Source organism: Hemibagrus wyckioides, linkage group LG25, assembly GCF_019097595.1.
Source record: "Hemibagrus wyckioides isolate EC202008001 linkage group LG25, SWU_Hwy_1.0, whole genome shotgun sequence".
Classification (NCBI taxonomy): Eukaryota; Metazoa; Chordata; class Actinopteri; order Siluriformes; family Bagridae; genus Hemibagrus; species Hemibagrus wyckioides.
In genome coordinates, this window is record NC_080734.1 from 13,238,578 (window position 1) to 13,262,676 (window position 24,099).

At 39.2% G+C, this 24,099-nt stretch overlaps 1 protein-coding gene across 3 annotated transcripts in view; it reads left to right on the plus strand.

The window, feature by feature from the left end:
• The first annotated feature begins 5,865 nt into the window (after positions 1–5,865).
• The window catches only part of runx2b (RUNX family transcription factor 2b), a 30,382-nt gene continuing 12,148 nt past the window's right edge, over positions 5,866–24,099 (plus strand). Inside the window, exons 1-5 of one of the 3 annotated variants that reach the window (XM_058378508.1) lie at positions 5,866–6,118; positions 6,305–6,436; positions 17,318–17,631; positions 18,866–19,022; positions 20,590–20,694. In XM_058378508.1, coding sequence (XP_058234491.1) covers positions 6,070–6,118; positions 6,305–6,436; positions 17,318–17,631; positions 18,866–19,022; positions 20,590–20,694 — 757 coding nt within the window. In that variant the 5' untranslated portion in view covers positions 5,866–6,069. Of the gene's footprint in view, positions 6,119–6,304; positions 6,437–16,812; positions 17,632–18,865; positions 19,023–20,589; positions 20,695–24,099 lie in introns of those variants that run through there. The other 2 variants (XM_058378509.1, XM_058378510.1) reach the window with 2 other exon arrangements.

The following is a 24,099-nucleotide window of genomic DNA, read 5'->3' on the forward strand; positions in this document are numbered from 1 at the left end:
AAGAGCGGAAAGTAATCAGTCACGATAACGATGAGGTTCCTGTTTAAATGAAGTGAGTGGCATTTACCTCAAGAGGATGTGGAGCTGATGATCAAAGTGATAACCCAATTTCTGACATAAACTTATCTATTGATGGGAATGATTAAAGTTAGAAAAGTTGTGATGCACCTCTGCAACTTTCCTTTACAGCTGACCACACAAACTACGTTGCATGGAGCTGCCAACAAAATCAAAATGGTGAGAGATTTTGTTACTTCAGCATGCTAAGTGATCCAGAGAAACCGTTTCTGGCTAGCATTTTCTACCAAGAAACTTGAAGACACATTTTTCTTCAAGCATTGGACTGTTAAGCGAGTTAACAGTTGAGACTTTTAGTATTTAACCTATGGCTTGTTTGGTTTCAATTAGTCTCTTAGAAAAAGAACTGCAGTATTAGCTTTACATGGTGATTAGTACAGACAGGTAGTGGAGTCTGTATCCCACATTCTCTGTTATTGACATTACACATGCTGCAAAATAATCCTTTAACACTGATAATCCTGGACTGTGAAGTGCAAATAATACATGAAATTCCAGTCACATGGATGCTGGCTAGCTAATGGTAAATGGTATTACTCACCTATGCAGTTGCTAAATAGCTACAGGCTCAACTTACAAATAGTGCATGGTATATCTGTAAGCTGATAGTAAAGCCTACCAAAAGCACTGGCTCAGCAGCTGGAGGTTCAAAATGCACTTTTTATGGAACATATAGCTTTCTAGATATTATACTGATTTACCACGGGCTTTGGTGTTGGGAGTGTTTTTAAAATTGGATATTCATATCATTTCAATTTGTAATGAGGGTAAAATTGTAGTCATGTTTCTGTACCCTTTTCCGTTGTCTATTTCCATTGTTGGACTGTTAAATATCTAAATATTTAAAACCAGTAAAAAACTAGTAAAAAAAAACAAACATAAATGTTAAAATGTTAAAAGTGAATGCGGTTATATGTATAAGTTAGTCTCAGGCGTCATCGGGCATCAAGGCAGGATACACCCTGGACGGAGTGCCAACCCATCACAAGGCACACACACACACTCATTCACTCATGCAAACACACACTACAGGCAATTTAGAGACTCCAATCAGCCTAGAAGCATGTCTTTGGACTGTGGGAGGAAACCAGAGCACCCAGAGGAAACCCACCAAGCACGGGGAGAACATGCAAACTCCACACACACCCAGTGAGCAGGAGGTGTGTGGCGTGCCACCCACTTAGCACATAACAGGTTCAAAGTCTTTTTCTGTCTTCAGTAATTGAGCTCATGCATGATGCTTCCCAAGTCAAATCTGATTGGATTGAGAGAATTCAGCACTGTGCTAACAAATCTGAATAAAAAGCAAACCTATGTACTCAGATTTAGCTAGAGAGCTCTTAAGCTGTCAAATTATTGACCTGATTTTTGACCCATGAAGTAGGCAATAAACGAATAAAAAAGAAACTATAAGAGATAAGTTTAGAAAATTGGCAGTTTTAAATTTTAAATGCAAAAATCACAGAAGTGAGAAATGTAAGAGACTTTATTCATATTGCTGTAATGTGTTTATTAGTACAAATCATTTTAAATAGTTTATAGTGTAAAGTTTGTAGTTCTTAACAATAGCATGATCTATAAATCCAAGTGGTTTGTTCTGTATTTATTGCAAAAAAAAATTCTAATAAGCAGAATAATGATGAGATCCTGAATTCAATAAAGTGTTTGCATTTCAGCATGTGCCAAAGACGGCGATGAGAAAATCATATTATCTTTTGTTTACACACATATGTTGGTAAAGGGATGTAGTACAGAAACAACCTTTATTTTACAAATTATTTATATACAATTTTTTTACAATATGGTGAATTTTCGAAGACATTTTTATTGTTTTTTCAGACATTAAAACGCTAATACCAAATGTTGTCGCCTAAAAAATTCAATACCTCTTTACATTTCTTCCAATTAATCATTAACACATGAACCTCAATGTGTTTAACTGTAAAGATTGGTTTTGTTTTGTTAGAAAGTAATGATTGACATTTTCATCTTTCCGTCATGAAATCCACTAGTATGTACTTTAAAACAAAAACGCTATATTTGTACACAACGTTCTCAAAGGAACCTCAGTCAGCATTTCAGTGGCCATATCCAATATTAATTCATTTTCCAATACACCTTCACTCAGCAGCTACGCTCCAATGTTTGGTCTATTGTAATGCCAAGTCTGCTAGAATGTTTATTTCCATATATACTGTATTTCATAAGCAAAATAAATGCAATAAGCAATATAAAGTGCAGAAGCCTTCAGCAATCATTTATACTACTGGATGTTATTTAAGAAATGCAATGGCTGAACTTGGTGTTTTTTGACATTCCTGGGGCAAATCCAAGCAATATAAGATCCATACGCTCATCCATCTTACTGAAGTTACTTGCTGTGGCAAAGAAATGGGTTATGGGTACTATTGTATTATGGCAAATTGAAAAGGGAGTCATCTCGATCCCCTCGTCATATCATGTGAGGATGCCAATTAACTGTCATACAAGCCTTGCCAAAAGACTTTTTGTGAAGACAGAGCGCTTTTTGTTCATCCAATTGTTCACTGTACTGTAGATCGCAGTTTCGTAAAAAAAGGCTTGTCTCTCAAGTAGCATTTTTGTGCGTTCGTCCCTTCAAAAGCAGTCTTTCAATAGGAATATTGTGCACTGTGCCCTTCAGATGGAGGTTGTTTGCAAATCCCCATGGGCTCGCCCGAAGTATGGGATTACTTACATGTGCTTCACTAACATGTTCATTTATCTAACCACACAGACCTATTTACATTCACAGAGAGTGATAATGTCAGTTTCGTCATGAAATCCTTCTCCTGTTTTGCAATTGCATCTGGTGACAATGTGAGCAAGAGTTGAGCGCAAAGCAGAACAAGGATACTAAATATGATCTTCAACAATAGTACACTGTGATTTGAATAAGGAATGGGCTTGAATCACACAGCCACAGCGTCAGTCGTCTTACAGACTCGTCTTTCAAAGGATAAAGGGAAAATTCTGCAGATGCGATGCAAAAAAAAAATATCTCTCAGCTGACTAAATGCCACACACAGCCAACATGAGCAAATAATTGAATTCAAAACAGTCAAAAAGAAATAAAAAAGAGCATAGGCCAAAGAATTGAGCAGACACTCATATATGCAGCATCTGCCCCCCCTGCTCTTAACCAGCTAATTAAAATTGTGTGTGGGGAAAAAAAAAACCCTTGGAAATCATTGCTCCCATTCCCAAGAGAGGCTGGTGTTTTGAACTGCTGTGTAGGTAGACTTGTGTTTACCCTGGATGCGGTCCTTGATTAAAATGGCAGAAAGGAGAACTTGCCTGGGTTTGCAGTGGTTAAGCCACCAAGCTAAAATATCTCCTTTAACAAAATAATGTCATTGCACTGTGCCTTGGCTGCTTTCATTTCGTGTTTTAAAAATTTGATTTAATCGCCTACTCGAGAGTTATTTTTAATGGGTGTTTTGCTTGTACGTGTGCCATTTGATATTAAACATTTCCCCCCTCTGCCTATTCCGAGGGTGATTTTATTTTCCTTCCAAGCTGCAACTCCAAAAACAGTCGACGAGACACCACAAGAAAGGCCCTCGAGGTCACTGGAAGATGTAGACTCGTTTTGGACAGCTAAAGAAAAATATCTACTTTCGTTCAAATTATACCTTACAGACCATACCGAACAATTCACGTTGAATATAAACATCCTTGCGGAAATATTACCTCACATCTTGAGTTTCTCTCGCCACAGAGGTGCCTGGGACTCGGCTGAGGTAAACTGTACAAGGCTGCAAAAGTTCTTGACTGTTGAATCGACTCCATTCCCACCTTAAACTCTGATGCCTGTTTGTAGTCGCGCTCAGCGAGCTGCCAGCGAACAGAATCCTTTTACTAGCGGTGTGTTTTTCTTTTATAAAAAGCATGTTAATTCAGACGCTACCAGAGTGTAAACTTGCCTGGCGTTTTAGAGACGTAACCTGCTACGATAAATCACTGTAGCTGTCTGTTCATCACTCCACTCTCTTTAGCGAGCCGTGCCAAGCCAAATTTATTGCCAAAATATAACAGTTATTCATGTGTTATCCATTAACGCTCATATACAACAATTAAAAAAGAAATCTTGTTTTGTTATTATTTCTTTTAATATATATTATTTAAATTGGGTGATCGACATCGCATAACTAATGGTTTTCATTTTTTTTTAATATCATTTAAATCTTTCATATAAGGCTTTATTATTCACTGCCATATTATCCATTTTCTATAGCGTGTCCTGACTAAGAATGATTTATATTCCCCAGAATTTTCTGTTTATTTTCCATGGTAGTTGCTCTAAGGGTTGAATACTCCTCACATCTACATCAGCAGAGGGAAAATGGTTAGAGGGCTGTTACTGCAATCTTATTTTTAACCCCGGAGTTAAAGTGTCCCACCCAGAAATTGCATGCTCATAAAGTGCCTGGTCGTAAGACAAACCTAATATTCAAATTGATGGGAAATATTTGCGACGTGGGTGCGGTATAGGTTTTTAAAACAAACAGGAACATTTGGAATAACTTCATTTCTTCAGGGCTCACAAGACTCATCTTGATGTTAATTGCTGAATTTTATGCTACTGATCATTTTTAATCATTAAAAGCAGACAGTGATGAGTGATGGTTAAAAAAAACAAAAAACATGTGGCTTTTTAATTTATGCATCGTAAAAATGTGACGTGAAATACAGTCCCATGAGTTCTTACTTGGGAATACAAATTTAAAACTATTTTATATAAGGATAAAAAATTAAAATTAAAATTGAGCAGTTTGTTTCATTATGATAAAAGACTGCATTATCAAAATACTGTACAAAGCAAAGCACACTGAAGTGCAGGCCACCAAGAACGCTTTAAAAGTTGTTTATACCATCCCACAAGCTAATTCGCTGAATTAAAGTAGATGAAAAAATATATCGAGTCACATTCCTTACATTCCGATGGTGAGATGCTTTAAACAAACACCTGTAACCCGTGATCACAGAGCAGACCCGAGCCTCAACCCAGCCTGCATTTTTATGTGGCGTGTGAATCTGATGAGTCACCTGAGCCGATAGTGGTTCTTTAGACGTGTGGCAGGTTTCCCCACACACACTGCTCAGGCATGATTTACTGCCTCTTACAGGAATCACCTACATTTCCAAAGACTCACGCATGCACACTCACATACAGTCATACAGAACTGTCATAAACTGCTTGTCTTTTGGGCAAAATCCTGTGTGGATGAGTTTAAAAAAGAAGAAAATGATGACAATAGTAAAAATGACAATAGTGAAGTGAAGAAAAGTTCTTCTAACAGTTAACAGTGGAGTCATGGCACTAAGTAAACAGACGTGTAACTGCTGTCCTCATCCCACCTTTGACATGACAGCAGTTACAGGCCACAGCATGCTACCTTGTTGTACTTGAATCAGACAGAGGGAGTAGGTGGAAGAAAGCCCTAGGCAGGAAAAGCAAAGCGAACACCAAGCTTCTGCGCTCCATATGCCGTGGGAGGTTGAGGCTGGTAATTGTTCGCGCCCCCCCCCCAAAGCCTCATGACTCAGGGGAGCTGAAGAGCTCCATCACCCATCCTCAACACCCCCTCCTCCTCCCCCCACCCCCCCCACTCCACCCCACACCCCCCCAAGTGCCAGGAAAAGCTGCCGAACCACGCGTCTCCGCAAGAAGAAAAACAGAGCAAGAGCAGGAAAGAGGGGGAGAAAGAGAGAGAGAGAGAGAGAGAGAGAGAGAGAAAGAGAGCAGAAAGCCGCAGCAGTAAGAAGCTGGCCCACTCATTTCTGTTGCTCTGGTGATGTCACGAGCATGTGACCCTGCCTCTCCAGTGACAGCTTTTTGAAGGGAGGGAAAAAAAGAGAGATTTTAAAGCTTCTGCCGTTTTGGGTTTTTGTGAAGGCTTTGCTCACCTCCTGAGCAACCACAGAACCACAGGAGTTCCGATCAGAATTTTTGCACCGGGCAGCACGTAAATGGTTAATTGTCACAGGTCAGCCTCGGGCTTAAGGAGCGCACCAGTCAGTAAGTACGCTTCAACCGCACTTCTCAGTGCTGAAAGTTTGGCTCCATCCTCTCCAGTTTAGGGGACATTTTTTTAGCCAGACCTGGTCATTACTTGTGGTCATGAAAATAGTTGATGCGAAAACACAATTCTTGTGGATGTTTTTACCCTTGCGCTTTTTCTCCTGGCATGATGCGTGTGCCTAGCTGAGGACGCCTCAAAGGTCATCAAAACCATAGAGAAACAAAATTTATCTGTGGCGCAGCTGACGGCGGTGGCAATGGCATCGAACAGCCTCTTCAGCTCGGTGACAACTTGCCAGCAAAACTTCTTTTGGGGTAAGTGACTACTAAGTTGAGACGTTTGAACCATTAATACATCAAGTGTGTTGTGAATTCAGTGAAGTCAGTGTGATGGCAGTGTAACAGTCAAAGATAGTCCGATGTCCACATATATTAACCTGTCCGAAATAAGCAATGTTGTGCAAAGAAAATTTGTGCTTGCCATGTCAAGAAAACATTTACATTACGAATATATATTTGCAAACATTTGCAAGCAGCCAACATGTTTGTACAGCTTAAGGTTACATGTGTGGAAGGATGTCGAGAAGGAAAAAAAAATGCTCTTGAAAGATATTTCCATCAAGCATAAACATTCACTCAGCATGCTGCACACATTTACGGACAAGCAGTGAAACAAGGCATGAAAACTGAGCGGAATATGAAAGCAAATACTTGAATGTTTGACACGGCCTGTTGGATTAGTGGGTGTGCATCAGCATCTCTGCAGCTGAATGGCCTGAGCAGGAACAGGGCAGTGTGAAAGTCCATCACAGCAACAACACTGCTGAAAAATGGGTCAGGAACCAGAAGAATATGCAGAAAATGCTGCAGAATTCTGCAGTCAAAGAACTGTCTGATTAATGTCTGCTCATATGTTTTTTGTTTGAAGACACAATATTTGAAATATTGTTAAATTATATCATTAAACTAATGACACGATCAAATTCTATCAATAAACTGAGAAATAACCAAGTGGGAAAGCAAATGTGAACAAAAAAACAGCTACAATCCATACTATTAAAATTGAATTCAGTTTTGCCACTGAAACTAGATAAATGAAACCTAGTGCTTCATTGTGCTTGACTTCCTAATGTCAAACTCAGGCCCTTCCATTTTGCTTGATCTATGGCTATGCAGATCCCTCCAGAGCAGTTTTGAATAAGTCCAAATGTCTTGTTTCTAAACACAGCTGTGTGGAGTGTGCTTCCCGAGCCACACGAGCTGCACGCTTCTCTCTGCGATGCCGGAGCCAGAGAGGCACTTATAGCAATCAGCACCCTCTATTAGGATGTTAACCTCTGGCCCTTTCTAACATCTCTGGGGTGAGAGAACCGAAGGATGAGAGCACCATGGCGGGAAGTTTAGTGCCTGCAGAACGAGAGCACAGTTTGATTTGGGCTACTGCAGGTGTGAGCATAAAAATGACAGATGTCAATCAAATCCAACAGTGTTTTAAAATCTAAGGACCATTTGTGTTATTTGTTTTTGTTCTACCACATTTTACTCCAAGTAGAAAATTTCTAAATGTATATATACATATATAACAAAAAATAAAAATGCACAAGATGACATTTCTTTTATTAGCTTCAAAACATTCTTATGTGGTGTGGAATAATCGTCAACATGTGTGGCAGGATGCAGCCTCGCGACGTCTCTACAGGGCATATTTTGTTGCTTTATTTTCCCTCTGTCTATCAAACTCAAAACCAAGCACTGACAATGATCCCATAGCAGCAATTATCGTTTAGAAAAATTGAAGCAGAGTGAGAGAGAGAGAGAGAGAGAGAGAGAGAGAGAGAGAGAGAGAGAGAGAGAGAGAGAGAGAAAAAATCCACCTTAACAGTCTGATGAAAGCGGAGAGGACGATTTAATGAAGCTGATGACTCCATATCCAAACTTGTTGTAAAATATCCATATACAGTAATTGAGGCAAACCTAAGCTGAGAAATGAAAAGGCAGCTTCTGTTGCATGCGCGGGCTCCGCGGATCCTACCACAGACATTTCATTTTTGAGACATGCTAAAAGCAAACCAGACGTCGCTTTTCCACAGCAGGGCCAGTGGAGGGAAGCCCTCTCATCAATAGATAATTGAACTGTGGGGAAAATCACTCGGTATTCCATGGCAGCTTGTAAGAGAAGACAACACATCTAAAAAAAAAAAGAACACTAATTTTGTGCAGTTTAATTACAGTCAGCAAGCGAGCATGTAATTATAATAGGAATTTATAAATAATGATACCTGTAATGCTGTCTGGAATGTCTCGGTGTCTATCAATGTACTGAATTTTACTGGTACTAATGTGTAAATGTTTGTAACCTTTAATTTGCTCGAATTATCATTTTCTTTGACAAAATATTTCTAGTAGCGTTTACATAAAGTTTCTAAAGTTTCTAAATGCAGTGCTGATATACTAATATGTTGCAACCACTGTTTTCTCAAGCCTTTTAATACAGTTTTAATGCTTTAGGGTTAGTTTTTAATTCTGCATTCAGTCCTGAGAACAATTCTTACGTCCATAAATCCAGCATATACAAAGATATAGGGTATTACAAATGGCCCATGAGAAAATATACCAATAATTGGAACATGGCAAAGGGAAGTGACAATTTAATCAAAGCACTTAGTCAAACTGTACAGGAAACCAAATCCCTTTTCTAGTGTCAGAGCAAATGTGCAGTCAATAGCTCGGAGAAATGGAGAGAGGCGGAAATGACAAGAAAACGGGTTTAGTTTCACATCATGACAAGGGCCATCTCCTAATTCATTCAAATTAGCTCCTCGCACACTCCCAGGAGGGTAAATGTGTTAAAAGTAAGGGATCAGTTGCACACCTGAACGTCAGCCCGCTGGCTCAGGGATACCGGAGCGAGTGCATCCACCCATGTGCGCCTGCCTCTGTAACCGGAGTAAGAAGTTGAAAGAAAAAAAGGGATCAGTTTGCGCCTCAGAGTTGCAGAAACCCACAGGTGGATCAAACAGCACCCATCTGCTGTGATGGAGGTGGCAAGGGGCTTTTGTGCTGGCTCATTTGTTTCTGTTTTCCTCCTCCACCACCCCCACATACTTATATAAAACAGCTCTACACTGACTATGCTGGAAATGCAGCTAAATTGCTTAATCACAGTCTCAGCACCTGGGATGCAAGCATGAAGTCCTAGAAGGCTGGGTTACTTATGACACTCTCATGTGCAATGCACACTCACCTCCGCATTTTTTTTTTTTTTTTTTTTACAAAGGATGAAATCATATATGCTTTGGGCACAAAGAAGTGAGTGGGAGTGCACACTGATACCGTGTTCAGTAATTGGCTTTGAAGTAGAAGCAGCCTGGTATTTTTTAACGCATTTCCCCTCTGAGCCAGCTAGAAACAGGAGGAAGGTGATCAGGGAGAATCATTTCACTTTGCAGCTTGGGTTTAAGTATCACCATGTCCAAGGGGAAATAACGAGAATGCAACTTGTGTTATCTAATAGGACCTGCAAAACCACATCTTTGACCGATGCATTTTAATATCTGTCAGAAGGGTTTTTTGTGGGATACTATAGGGATCTTTGTAGGTATCAAAGCAAAATCACATCTGGCAACACTTGACAGTCAGCCTCCTGTTCCCTTAAGATCATTTGATGTATAAACTCCTAACAGTAGTCCTGTCTACCTCTTCAAACTGTTGCACCGATGCATCAATTCCAATTCAAATCTCTGTCAGAAGAACAATGTGGTACAGGCTTTAACACTGTCACTCCTTCCAGTTCCACAAAATAGTATTCAGGCTAAGGGCAACAAAGGCGATACAATTGCATTTTGACGTGTAAGCACGATGCTTTTGTCGTTTTGTTGGCGGCATGCATCCAGGCCAAACTTGTTTGTCTGTCATGCATCTGTGAAATAAGACGCCTGTTTTTAGAGATCATGCTGTTAAAAAGAAAAACAGACATAGCAACAAAAGTGTCCTGAAAGTTTATATATATATATATATATATATATATATATATATATATATATATATATATATATATATATATATATATACAGGCAGACACGCACACATATACTTCTTTTTGTTGGGTTTTTTCCCAGAGTTGTCATTTTTAGCAACCACAGGCATCTACATGAGAAAATTCACTTCAAAGCGCATGTGAAACACAACAACATTCTCAGGCAATGTGTCTTTTCTCCGAATTCATTTTGGAGTGTTTATTGAGTCTTCACAAACAACTGCAAATTTTCTGCAGTAAATGTTGAATACTGTTCTTCACCTAACAGCTTGGATGTGGTGTTAACTTCCAAATAAAATGTGAAAGGAATACAACTTGGAAAAAAAAAAACATTTTCTCAAGACATTTGTAACTGTCAAGATTATTATTATTATTATTATTATTATTATTATTATTATTATTATTATTATTATTATTATTATTATTATTATTATTTTCAGATAAACAAGCCCAAAATGTTCACTGTGGTTACAGATGCAGCAGAAAATAAAACTGTGGCATATCTTAACACTGCATAACTGCATAACATAAACAACACTGGATAATGTCATGTTTAATCAGCTGACAATTAAAAGCTTCCTTAAGGGATCCTACTTGGAATCTTCTCTTCTGGGAAACACTTTATAAGAGCTCTATATGTGATCAATCCCTCAGAGGAACAAAGCAAAGAATGCTTTAGGTGACTGGATGGAATCTGTTTTCTAGAAGTGTACCAACATACACAAAGCCACAGCCTTAGACCACCACCGCAACCCTGTACACACACTCTGCTTCTTGTCTCCTCTTTAGGAAAAGTGGAATTCAGTCGTCTGATACCCGCTTCACAGAAGTTGGGAATTACACTCCGGTTCAGCAAAGTCTGTTTTTATCCTCGGGTCTGTGTATTAACTTATAGAACAGTGGGCAAAAAAGTCTGGCATTAGATCAGTGAACCACACCTATGCCGCACCTCTAATCGCAACCCATCCTTTCACAGCCTTTGCACAATGAGACTAGTGAATATGAGCTTATCAGCATGCAAAAGCTTTAAAAGTTCATGTATAAATATGGTATTTCAATCACAAATGTCCACAATTCAGCTGTTGGTCCTGAATTCAATTTCCTTCTTGTAGCTACTTTTAGATTTATTGTAGCTACTGAACAACATGTATTTGCATAAATAATTCAGTAATAAGCTCACTATTAAGGGGGTAAAATGACTAAACGTCCCAGGGGTAAAAACACATCACTGAAATTGGCACTACCGCTTCAGCAATGCAATTAGCTTTAAAGAAGGGGCGTTTCTAGACTCAGCCAAAGTAATTACAATGTAATTTATTTTCAGTCTGTTATTACATGATGGTGGATTCAGTTTACGGTATTTGCAAAGTTGCATTATATTGCACTTTTAAAAAACGCCGAACCTTTACCATGTTCAGTCTAAGTATTTACAGATGCTTGTAATGTCGTCACTGATTAGCCTTCCACAGAAGCATTAAAGTGGAGTAACTCAGTTAACTCCAGACATTTGAGACCTTTATTCTTAAGATGCCAAAAATGTTATTTCATTTAGTTCTGCCCCAAACTGCAGCGATTACCAATAAAATAAATTCACCCACTGGGATTTAGGAACTTATTCAATGTCTGATTCATGAACTTAAATTCTTTTGAGTTCAGTTCAGCAATCTAAATTATGTATCATTTTAATTTTACAGAGAATCATAAATATAGTATATTATGGGAACAGAAGAGAATTTGTTACAGAAAAAGTTGGGTCAGGGCAAAATAAATAGGATAAAAGAAGGATAGCAATTTATTCCTGGGTTTAATGGTGTGTTATTAATCATAAAGCATATATTCAGTACCTATTATGAATTATTTCACAGGGAAAAAGTTACATAAGTGAGGACTAGAAGTCTGAACCTAATGATAACTTACTGGATTTTAAATGCTGACAACAGAGGTGTTCAGACTTATCCGAAAAGGAAAGATACGATTGCAGGTTTTCATGCCATCCAAGCAGGAGGTGCAACTGATCCAGATCAAGCTCTAACAGATTAAATCGGTGGAATCAGGTGCTGCTACAGATTGGCTGGAATGAACACTTGCAGCCACACCGGTCATTTACTGATAACTCTGGACATTCTTGAAATCCTGTTTTCCTCCAGAGTGAAACTAAAATGTTCAAATAAAATGAATAATAAATATACAGTTCCAATACACAATAAACACTTTCCAGCATTCCTATTTTATGTACCAATTTCATGTTATTTATATTCTTTTTAACACACTTGTAAAAATTGCTGTGTAGAATATCTTTAAAAATGATCTGGGAGACCTGTTAGGTCTGTCATTTCAGAGACAAACCTATTTAAAAAAAGATAAAGTTTCAGTATCAGTTTCTGTTTAAGAGTGATTATATGTGCAGAAAAGAACAAGTTTAAAGAGGATGGATATCGCCCCTAATAGCTTACAGGAGGCAGAGTCCAATTAACAGGGATATAAAGGATATACTCCCAAACTCTAAAATGATCTGTTGCGATATTGACCTCAGTGCCTTGTACTTCCAGAAGCATTTGCTCTCCATCATTTTCTCCCCACTAACCAATTCATCAAACATTCCATAGCTTTAGTTTTCTATTACTATTCCCCCCTAAGCTTTGGTAATGACTAAGTTTAGCTCACAGGCTGAAAAGAATAGAAGACTGGGCAGACCTTCTCCCTGTGAGAATGATTGAGTTTCTAGCAAACAATGGCAGCCTTATTTTTTCACAAAGAAATATCAGAGTGGTGGCCAAGCAAATCACCTGGTTCCACAGACTTTTGACGTCCTGGAATAATTCATTTAATCTACTGCTGTGCACATATGGCTATAGTATACTTTACCCCAGTCTGAGGTTTATGCACTCGAAGAGCACTGCTCTGTGTGTCTTTCTCAGATTCTGGCCTGCTGTAATACGCTTCCCTTCATTCTTGGTTTCATTTGAGCACCTTTGCATGAACTATCCTTAGTCCAAACACTTGCAAATAAAGTAACAGTAGCTGAGAAAAATCAGCGGTGATAGGCGATAGCCTCCTGATGCGCATGTTTTGGATATCTGCCTGTTTGTATTTGTGTGCCCATCAGGTGTTCAACCCCTCGTCCATACATTACACCATCAATCAACCTCAGTCCACTGCGGGGAATGGTGAAATCTGCTCCCAATAAATCTCCTACTAGTTTTACCTTTCATACAGAATAGCACTAAATAGCAGCAGATACATTAGAACAGTATCTTTCAAATATATACTAGAAATATTTTTCAACCAACCAGGCCGTTTCGGAGAGGAAGTAGACCGGGGCATTTCACAGAGGACGAGAAATGTGTGAGGTGGAATTCTGGTCTTATTTCTTGTCCAAAATAAACAGACTCTTATGGAAAAATGATACTCTATCCTCATCCAGGAGTGTTTGCTGTTCATACTGATCCTGTGATTATATGTCAAATGTAATTACTCAGTGGGATTTAGGAGGGTAAAAATGAATGAATTATTTACTCACCTACAAATGTTATATGTAATATTGTTTTAAAAAAAAGGAATAAGAAAATAAACAGGAGCCACAAACTAACTCGTATGTCCTATGGCATGTTTAGACAGTGTAAGCTTACAAGCCCTTCGAAAGCACACCGCTTCAGGGACAACACACATAATGAGTGTAGTGTAGTGTGGCGTAAAATGTCTGAACACCTAAAGAGTGCCACAGCAGACAGTAGAGCTGCACACACTCTTAATGCCGGACTCTCTCGTTATGAGTGTTTAATGGCAGCCTACACATCAACGCCCTTTATTTCTTTCCCCTTCCCAAGCCACAGAAGTTCCTTTTCTGTTCCTATTTTTAAGTACAAGTGATCTCAATTAAGGACCTCCACGAAGGATGAAGGCGGCAGACAGTCATGCCAATAAGAGCAAAAAGGAAATTGCCTTTGTAGCCGGCCCCCCTCCACCGACCACAGCAAGCCTCCATCTCAACTCTGATTTTCAGACGAGGCTGCCATGCCGCACGCCGCACTCATCCAAAACAGCCCAAGGAAGGCACTCTGTGTGCACCCTCTACTTCTTTAGCTCTTAATGGAAAATCTCCTACCATGCCTCGTTCCTGTTCTATCACTTCTGTGCCATCTTCTATGGTCTCTGCCATTTCTGTGCGGTTGCAATTTGTTGCCTACTCAGATCCTTTACCATATTTGATAGCTTGGCAAGTACACTTTTAAGGCTGTGTTACTGACTGCTGCAATGATGTCATCAGCTGTCTGATGACAAATAGTAATTATGGGCTTAGATTAAATCTAGGGATCGAGAAGAGTTGAGGAGGTCTTCCTGATTCGGTAAGAAGTATGTTTTTGTGAATGTGTCATTCCTCTCTTTTTTTCTCTCTCTTAAACACACACGCACGCACACACACACACACCACACACACACACATACACACACTCCGCCCCTCTGTTCTGCTGCCTGCCAAGGATGGAAAGTAACTGTTTGAAACTGGAAGGTTCCGTGGCCCCATCAAAATGCTCCACACATAAAACCATAATTAAGTGTCTTTAAAAATGCACCACTGTGAAATGGAGCCTTGATCCAGGGACTTAAGAGGCTGGATTTTTCCTCGCAACGAATGAAGGAACGCAGAACTAGAGAAAAACACAGACACATACACAGAAAAAAAAAACATTCATGTAGCATGTTACATAATACCCGGGGCTTTATGAATCAAAATCGTAGTCATTTGGATATTGTTACCACCCTGGAGCTCAGTGTCTCCTTTTGTTTAAAGTAGCAGTCAACAATGGCTCCTTTGTCTCTTGACGTTATTTATAATAAGGTGTGTATCAGCAGGGGAAATGTGTGGATGGTGATTGCACAAACCCTTTAAAGAATAAATCCTTTAAAGTCTGATGAGTTATGAAGGGTAAATCATTCTATCATCTCCTCCATAATATGATTCACATCATGACCATTGTGTCCCTACAAACTGATCATCAGGTTCTGAGTTTGATCAGACCAGACGTAAAGGTTGAAAGATAGAAAAAGGTGATGAACAGCAAAAAGTGACTTTGTGTCCTTCTTAAAGTGAACAGCGTCGACCCTTGCTGTTGTGGCACATCAGAGGCAGCTGTGTGGGCTGCTCTCGGCTCATTAGGACATCAAACGACGAGCCCCGAAAGGAGTGGGCCGAGTCCCGGTCTCGAGGCACAGAGAATGATTGAAATTAAGTGTGTACACTCCACACCGATATTGCTGGCAGATGGCGCCCATACTGTACAGCAAAGTGGATTCAGATGTGACAAATGCTCTTTGATATCTCTTTGTATATGACTTAACACACAGTTTGGTTTAGGCATGTCAGCAGCCTCTCTGTTTCTGCTATTATTTTTTATTTGCACTATTGTTTTATTGATTGTCATGGTAATCTCAATTTGCTGAGCGATCGTCAGCAGAGCTGTCCTCAAAACACGTAATGTCACATAAAACAACACTTTTTTTCCACAGAGCATATTTTTGGCCCAGAGCAAGCAAATGATGGAGAAAGCAAGACACAAACCTGAGACCCCAGACTGTTTGAATAATATGCAGTGCAATTTAACTTTGGATATGTTTAATACTGTTACAACCTTAATTACAACTCTACTGATTTATCTGGCCATAAATTTAAAGTTAATACATTAAAACACTGGCCAGTCTGAACCATATTTTTGGTGTTCTGGGCAGAAAGAGAAGGAACGTAATTCAATAGGCTTTTTTCCTCTGTCATAACGATGTACCATATGCACGTCTGTCTGTGCTTCCCAAGAGTGTTTCAATCCTTCCCACATCCTTATAGTGAAAGACACACACACTTTATATAAAGTCACACACAGACACACACACACACACAAAATCCTGTTTTTTCATATCCATAAGACACACACACTTTGCGTGTGGTACTGCCACCTCTTTTTTCTCCATCACCACACATTTGTGGTTGTAGGTCTCATCCCCATAAACTTGAATGTGGAAATAAGGCACCGTACTTCACTGAAGCTCTGAATATAACTGCACCAGCATTTATTTGTGGCCAGATTGTCTTGCAGAAGTGAATGTGTTTAAATGTTCCTCATGGGAAACAACAAGACCCTTTTCCATCAAAGAGTGAGATTGCCATCTATAGTATCATGGAGAGATGTGGAAGCAGCTCTCTTCACACTAAATCCATGCAGGCTGTATGATATTACCCTTCTCTGAATAATCCTCCAGAGCATTTTGTATTTCTGATCTATCTGCTTATCCCACGCTTGTATTCGCAGTGTTTAACTATTGCACTAGTCTTGAGTATAGTGTTGAGCCTGGTCTGTTTTGCCCTGGTCCAAAACGTATTCAGTTACAGTTGTTACTTATCAATTGCCATGTCCTGTTTGAGTGAAACATATTGTGAAATGTGAGCTATTAGTAGTAAACAAGTAGAAAATAAATGGCAACAGCATGTCAGGCTGATGAACTGAGCATTATTTGGTTACTGATGCAGATTAATGGACTAATTTTTCCTGTTATATGAAAAATAACTTTTATATTAGAGGCACAGTTGAGCAGTTTTTTTTTGCACTCCATAGTTAACCCTGTTGCTTGAAAAGACTTTAATATCTTTTAGGAAGTTTGTTCTGTCCTGTAGACGTGAAAAAAATGCTGTTTTCCACACATCCACAGGAAAGGAATTTAATAAGCTTGACTCTGTCTAGTGTCGCTTACTCTGACCATCAGAGGTCTAGTAGAGAACTTGTAACTTGGACTTTTGGAACATTTAACACATTAGGCTATAAGAATCACGCGGTAGAGAGAGAGAGAGAGAGAGAGAGGGAGAGAGGGAGAGAAAATAAAAGTATGCCTAGTGTCAGACGTGACGCGTGATTATTTTGGGAAGCTTTTTTTAATACAGGAAAACGTAGCAAATGACGCCTCTCCACAAAGCGCCAATTGAAGTTTGGTCGTGACGGAGCTGGATTCGGACACTTCCGACACTCATTTCTCATTGGCACACTGACTTCACACTGTAACAGCTGCCGAAACGGCTGAACTTTTAGTCATTACAAGACAGGAGTTGTCTAAACCTCGCCGACTCGCCTTACCTCGAGTGTAACCGAGCGTGTTTGTGATGCGCATTCCCGTAGATGCGAGCGCGACTCGGCGCTTCAGCCCCCCGTCCAGCAGCCTGCAGCCGCTCCCGGCCAAAATGAACGAGGTGAGCAGCAGCAGCGGTAGCAGCAGCAGCAGCAGCGGAGGGATTAACAGCATTAGCGGCGGGAATGTAGGAGGTGGGAACGGTCAGCACGACGCGAGACTGCGGCCGCTTGAGAACCGCTCCATGGCAGAAATCATCGCCGATCATCCCGCCGAGCTGGTGCGCACCGACAGCCCCAACTTCCTCTGCTCCGTGCTGCCCTCTCACTGGAGGTGCAACAAAACGCTGCCGGTCGCTTTCAAGGTAGATCCATGCTCCCATATCTGTCTTGGGATTTTTTAAAAAAATAGAAATGTACTTTAAGGAATTATTTTTTGGGGGGAAGCTTAAAGGATTAAATGCTCCACTGCATGCGAATCATGCTGTTTGTGACTTTTGGTTTCCTACTAAAACAAAACAAACCCGAAATCAACTTAAATATCCTTATGTCTTGAAGCTATTATTTTCTTACTGCAGGAAATTAATTTTTACTTTAGTCGCTATACCTTGAATTTGCTGCTTTTTGGCTATACGAATATCTAACAACAACAATAACAACAATAACAACAACAAAGCAAAAACAACAAATGTTCATTTCCTGTTAATTAGTCTAATAGGTCATTATTTACGTAAATATGGAATCTAAGTATAAATAAGTCATTTATCCTTATCATTATCATTGTCATTATCGTATCTATCTATCTATCTATCTATCTATCTATCTATCTATCTATCTATCTATCTATCTATCGCGGACTTTTATAACTGGTCGACTATAAAGAAAAAATCCTTTACGTGTTATTTATTGATGTTTTGTTTGTTTACAATGTGTTAAAAATATGAAATAAATACCTAAATGTAGTGTTAATTTAATGTCATCATCAGCTCTATGTATTAGGTCTATCTACAGGTTCTGAAATATATATTTTCAAATAGATTTTCCACATTAGACAGATAATTGGCAAATAGCCAATGAGATAGATAGATAGATAGATAGATAGATAGATAGATAGATAGATAGATAGATAGATAGATAGATATCGATTGATTTTTTTTCAAGACTCATGAGCTTTTCATTTGCTTTCTCTCAGCTTTCTTTCTTCATGATGCAGTCATCTTGGATATTTTTCAGTTTTAAAAAAAGCTCACACACATGCTGAGCACTTGTTGACTTTTTTTTTTCTTGACGTTTTAACTCTGACAATTTTTGTTGTGGGAATAAAATGTATGTTTAGACAAGTATCCATTTGTTTTTTGTATTTTTGCCTTAGAAACACATTTTAAGCTCAAACCTTTAAATGAAAAATATATTTGAAAGTATAATAATAAACATCCATCAGGTGTGTCCAAATGTTTACTTTTACTGTAAGCTTTTATGTTTGGATTTTGTCATTTTGCTAGAAGGTCTAGGAATATTGAGCCTAGTTTCCAGCACTACCTAACATGACCTCAGAGAGCCCTGGAAGCTCTCACTGCAGTCGGTGTTGTGTCTCTGCAGGTCGTGGCTCTGGGAGATGTTCCTGATGGGACTGTTGTCACTGTGATGGCTGGGAACGATGAGAATTACTCAGCAGAGCTGCGCAATGCTTCAGGTGTGATGAAGAACCAGGTGGCTCGCTTCAATGATCTACGCTTTGTGGGACGCAGTGGACGAGGTTAGTCCGCTTTCAGTCAGTGAAATCCTTTTTTTCCCCTATTATATTTAAGCTTGCACATTTAGGTAATTTTATCTGTCATCTGTGAGCTGGAAAAGGTGCTGCATTGCTTTGGAAGCAGGACAGAAAACAGCAGACGAAAAAATACAGCCAGCTTTGAGCTGTCAACAGACGTCAGTAGGGTAAAGCCATGTTGTCTCCTGTGTGTAATTATCAGGTCTGATCCACTTAATGCCAATTTCACTGCTGTTTACATAAGGGGTCTCTGTAAGTAGATAAGATTACGTGAAGGATGTCCTGTCAACACAAGATGAGAGAGGTTTACACAATAAGGACACGCTATACGTCTGTTGTCTTAATATTAGCCAATCAGCTGTATTTATTTTTGTACTTTGCAACTACTTACACCTGCTCCAGGCCAGAGCACTCTGTGTACCTAAGAGTATGCGTGTGCATGGAGGCTCTTGTAATTGGCTTTGCAGTCATCTGGGGACAAAAGACTTTCTTGTAATAATTGCATCATTTACAATTCAGGTATTGCTAAATAATGTGCAATTATTATGAAACAAAGCTCTGTGTGTGTTCCTGGGCATAATAAATCAAATAAATAGAATTAATATAATATATCAGTTAATCAGTATTGATACAATATATCAATGAATATATCAATATTAATTTATTAAACTATTTATATAAATGCATTTAATTAACTTGACCCAGAATTTGTGAGGAAAAACATTATAAGATTTAATGAAATTGAAATTTTGCAAAACCAATATTGATTGCACGGTGAACATAAGTGACATTTGATTAGCTTGACCAAGGCAATATTGCTGCCTTTCCACCCCTTTTTCTGTAGGCACCCAATATTTTCATCTCGCAGTGCATTTGGTGCATTTGTTCTTTAAAGCAATGCAAAATAGGTTTCAGATTTTTGGATTAATTGGCTTTATCTCTGTGAATCGATTCTCACTGCTGAGAATGCATTACTGACTTCAGAAGAATGCATTAATCAAGAAGGAAATGAGTTTGTGTATAAGAACATTAAGAACACAACACAGTCTATTCAGTACCTTCACATTTCATATCTTAACTGAAAGTTCTCAGACTTTTCATCGTCACAAGAGAAAACATTTAAAGTTGTGTTGAGATTACACTCAGCACTAGAACTGTGTGTGTTCTCGGTGTTGAGATGTTGGTGTTTGTGCTCTGCCAGCTGTTGCTCAGAGTTGCAATGACGTTCCACCCACCTCTTCCTGTCTCCTTGACCAAGCAATGGCATTCCTGAGACGCCATGTTAGTACACTGTATTCCTCTTAGAACCCCATGAGAGCACAATTTGTGAAATCTGACTAAGATGAATGATGAACCAGGTTTGTTGAGCCTGTTGTAATATCTGGAGGTCTTCTTTTTTTTTTTTTTTACCTGTCTCCTTCACCAGGCAGATTTGACCTAAATTTAATTTTCACATATACAATTTCATATGAGATGAAGGCTGGCAAAGGTATGTAAACATGCAGGTACTTTCAATGTCAGCAACTAAACCCATATTATTATGTTTGTACAGGAAAGAGCTTCACCCTGACAATTACAGTGTTCACAAACCCACCACAAGTGGCCACTTACCACAGAGCCATTAAGGTCACAGTGGACGGACCGCGTGAGCCAAGGAGTAAGTTACACACTGACCAGATCTCTGCATTCTGACTTTTCCTGTCCTCCTTATTGCATGTTTGTCATCACTGAAGTGGTGTGATGCTCCTTCTGTTTCTCTGTTGGTTTAGTCCTAGATACTGTAGCTCAGATGTTGGATGTATTTGAGGTGTAACCTAATAACTGCGACTATTTCTCATTTCTTTTTATTTACTTATAATATATTTATTTCTTCTAACCCTTTATAAACCTGCCATGGACTGATTCAGCTTTTTTGTGTTAGCTGTGTTAACCAAGTGATTGATATTTATACAGTTTTTCCTGTCAGATGCTGAGAATCAAAAAGAGACTCTGCCTTGTGTATAGAGAACTGTTCATACATACTATTAGAAGTCAGATTTTTTGGTTATATAAATGATTAACTATTAAATAGAGCGATACATCAGAATAGTTCTATAGAACTCACTGGGTTTACTTACGCCTTTGTTATTATGTTTTCATTTCTTGAAAAGTCAAGACAGAGTTCATTTCAGTACAGCGTCGTTTGCTATACACTATGGTATGTTATGGTAGTCATGGAATTGTATTTCAGCATACGAGCTGTCTTTTATACCACATTATATCTTTTGTGTTTCTTTGTTGGCATCTAGTAGTCTTCTTGTGTGTTCATAGCAAGTTGTCAGTTGAAGGTGTGTCAGGCTGCGCCGAGGCTCCACTGGGGTGCTATAGTGCTAACATCAGCTCATTTTTAATGGCTTTCAGTGCCAACCTGTCTGGAGAGCAGCTGTTTTCCTTTATCATGAAAAAAATACATACTCCAACTTGGCGTAGGATTCAACCCTATCACATCGCTTGCAACATTTCTCTTTCCTTCCCTCTCACTTACTCTAGTCTCAGTGAACACATATGGTTCTGGTGTTTGAAGACACACAGGCTGTATGGTCTTGATTCTTCATTGTATTAAGACGGCCTCTAGCAGTCTCTGCACTTTTGTTTGATGTCAAAGACTTCCTATCCTCCTGCTCCTCTTGAAGTGCAGTATCAAGAGGCCGACAAATTGCATGTTACTGTGGCCTATAACGAATGAAAAGTTCAGAAGTCTTTTTTTTATGCAATTTTTCTAAACTCCCATAGATTTGTTTTGTTTAAGATCATGGACCATGTCTCCCAGAGCCATATTTCTGAGTACCTTCAAGCCATGCAAGCATGATGTATTAATACTTAATGGCGTCACATTAATTGTGTGTAGACAAAAAGGAGGTCATGGTCAAAAAGTCCAAGCTGTTGCATAACGGGTCACCGATGCCGATCACTGAGTTGCAAAAGCATCTGTGTCCTCTTAATTATGTTGTACTTCAGCACTTCCTTAACACGGGGATTCTGCATCATTAAACATCTAATTGGTGTTAATGAGAGGGCAATTAAGGAAGAGGCCCAGCTCACTGAGCTAGACAATGCCAACAGTGTGCCGTCAGAAAGCTTTTCACAGAGCAAACCCCTGAAAGAACACCTTCTTCTGATTCACTTGTCAGCACTTACATTTGTTATGCTTTAGAGCATTTATGTGTAATTTAGAAATAATAGGTGCATGTTTATGTACAGACTGTTTCATTTTTAGTCAAAATATAATTTGCTTGTTCATTTAGGCTGTCTTTTACTTATTGTGTCTGCAGGGCCTCAGTCAGAGTTGAATGTATAGCAGATATTAAACCAGCACAGTATGTGCATTATTAATGTGTTTATGTGTTTAATAAGCCATGATGGGTGCCATATGAATCTTTCAGGGGTGAGAACTTCCAGTGCTCGGTATGTGTGTGTGTGTGTGTGTGTGTGTGTGTGTGTGTGAGAGAGAGAGAGAGAGAGAGAGAGAGAACAAGCAGTACAGTGAGAGTGTTGGTAGTCTGGGGTCATGTTAGTAACTCACACCATTCACTTGCTTTTAAATGTGATTTCTCATTTTAGCCGTCTGTCTACTATGTATATATTTGTGTATGTATATATTTCTTAGCAATATAATAACTGTATTAGTGTCTGATTAATAGTATTATGTTTGCTGTGATGCTTCTGTTCAGCCGTTCATGGGTAACTCAGGCTTTGTGCTAACCTCTAATAGACCTCATTAAAAGTTATTTAAACTAATAGATGGGGCGGGGTTGGTTAAACCAACACACTTGCTCTGGAGGCCCCGTGTAATTACAGATCATATGTCGGGCTGCCTTTCTTTGTAACATGCCTAAAATGATCTTTTTGTTTTACATTTCACTTCTTGTAAAATCATGAATCTTGAATTGTTGATGAGAATTAGAATAAGCCTAGGTGCTCTTTTAATTAAGATGCACTTCTATCTCGTCAGAATCCCACAAGTTGTTTTGACTGTCAGGACACTTTGACACATCAGTATGTTGAATGGAGACAGTAACTGGAGCAATAATGGTGGCTGAGACAGTAAAAAGGTTATATCTGGCCATTGTTCAACCGTATCAGCTCTGTAGACCACACAAGCACTAGCGCCATTATTTGCCCTTACGGCAAATGAAAAAAAAGAAGTGTCAGTGTAGACTTCATGTAAGGCTGCTTGCACATATAATGGGAACTGCTCACATAAAACCAATCCAAACATGAGAAGAGAAGGGAGAAAAACAGAGACACAGTCCTGGCCCGACAAACTGGGGCTACAGGAGGAGGTGCCAGAAGTATGTATGTGCGTGAAGAGAGGGCTCAGCTTGAGTCTGGCTGTATATGTCTGTTCTGGATACCCAGTGTGTTCATCAGAGCTGCATCATTACAGCTCAGGAAATACTGGTAGTTCTCTTTTAGGAGTCATACTACTGCTCTCATATGAGCATGGAGGTAATGAATGATTGAAAAAGGTTGAGGGCCCTTGTAGTTTTTTTTGTAAGTGTGTGCATGTGTGTGCATGTGCCCTTTCCCTGCCTGGTTTGCCTTCTGAAGGCTAAAATGTAAAGACCACACAGATACCTGGCAGGTCTCCATGACAGTCTGAGTCTGCATGTTTCTCTCTCTCTCTCTCTCTCTCTCTCTCTCTCTCTCTCATTTTCTCCTAACCCTGAATGAATAGGACAGACTGGCTGTCACCCATGCTGTATTTCACCCCTCTTCCTCCATTGCTCTATTTCACTGTATTGCAGAAACATCTAGAACACCAATATTGCCACTGGAAGAGAATTTTTCTAATATCGTGCACCAAAACAGCACAATTTAATGTCCATTGGATACTAAATCAAGATGCCGTAGCCTATTGCACTGTATGTTTAGTTCGTTATTTTGAGTAGTTAAATTAATAAAATAATGGCAAAGTGTATGATCACCTGTAAATAAAACATACCCATGGTGTAAACGATAAGCTGACTGAGCATGTGTTATACTTACAGCACACTTTAAGTAAGTGTTCATAACTTTATCC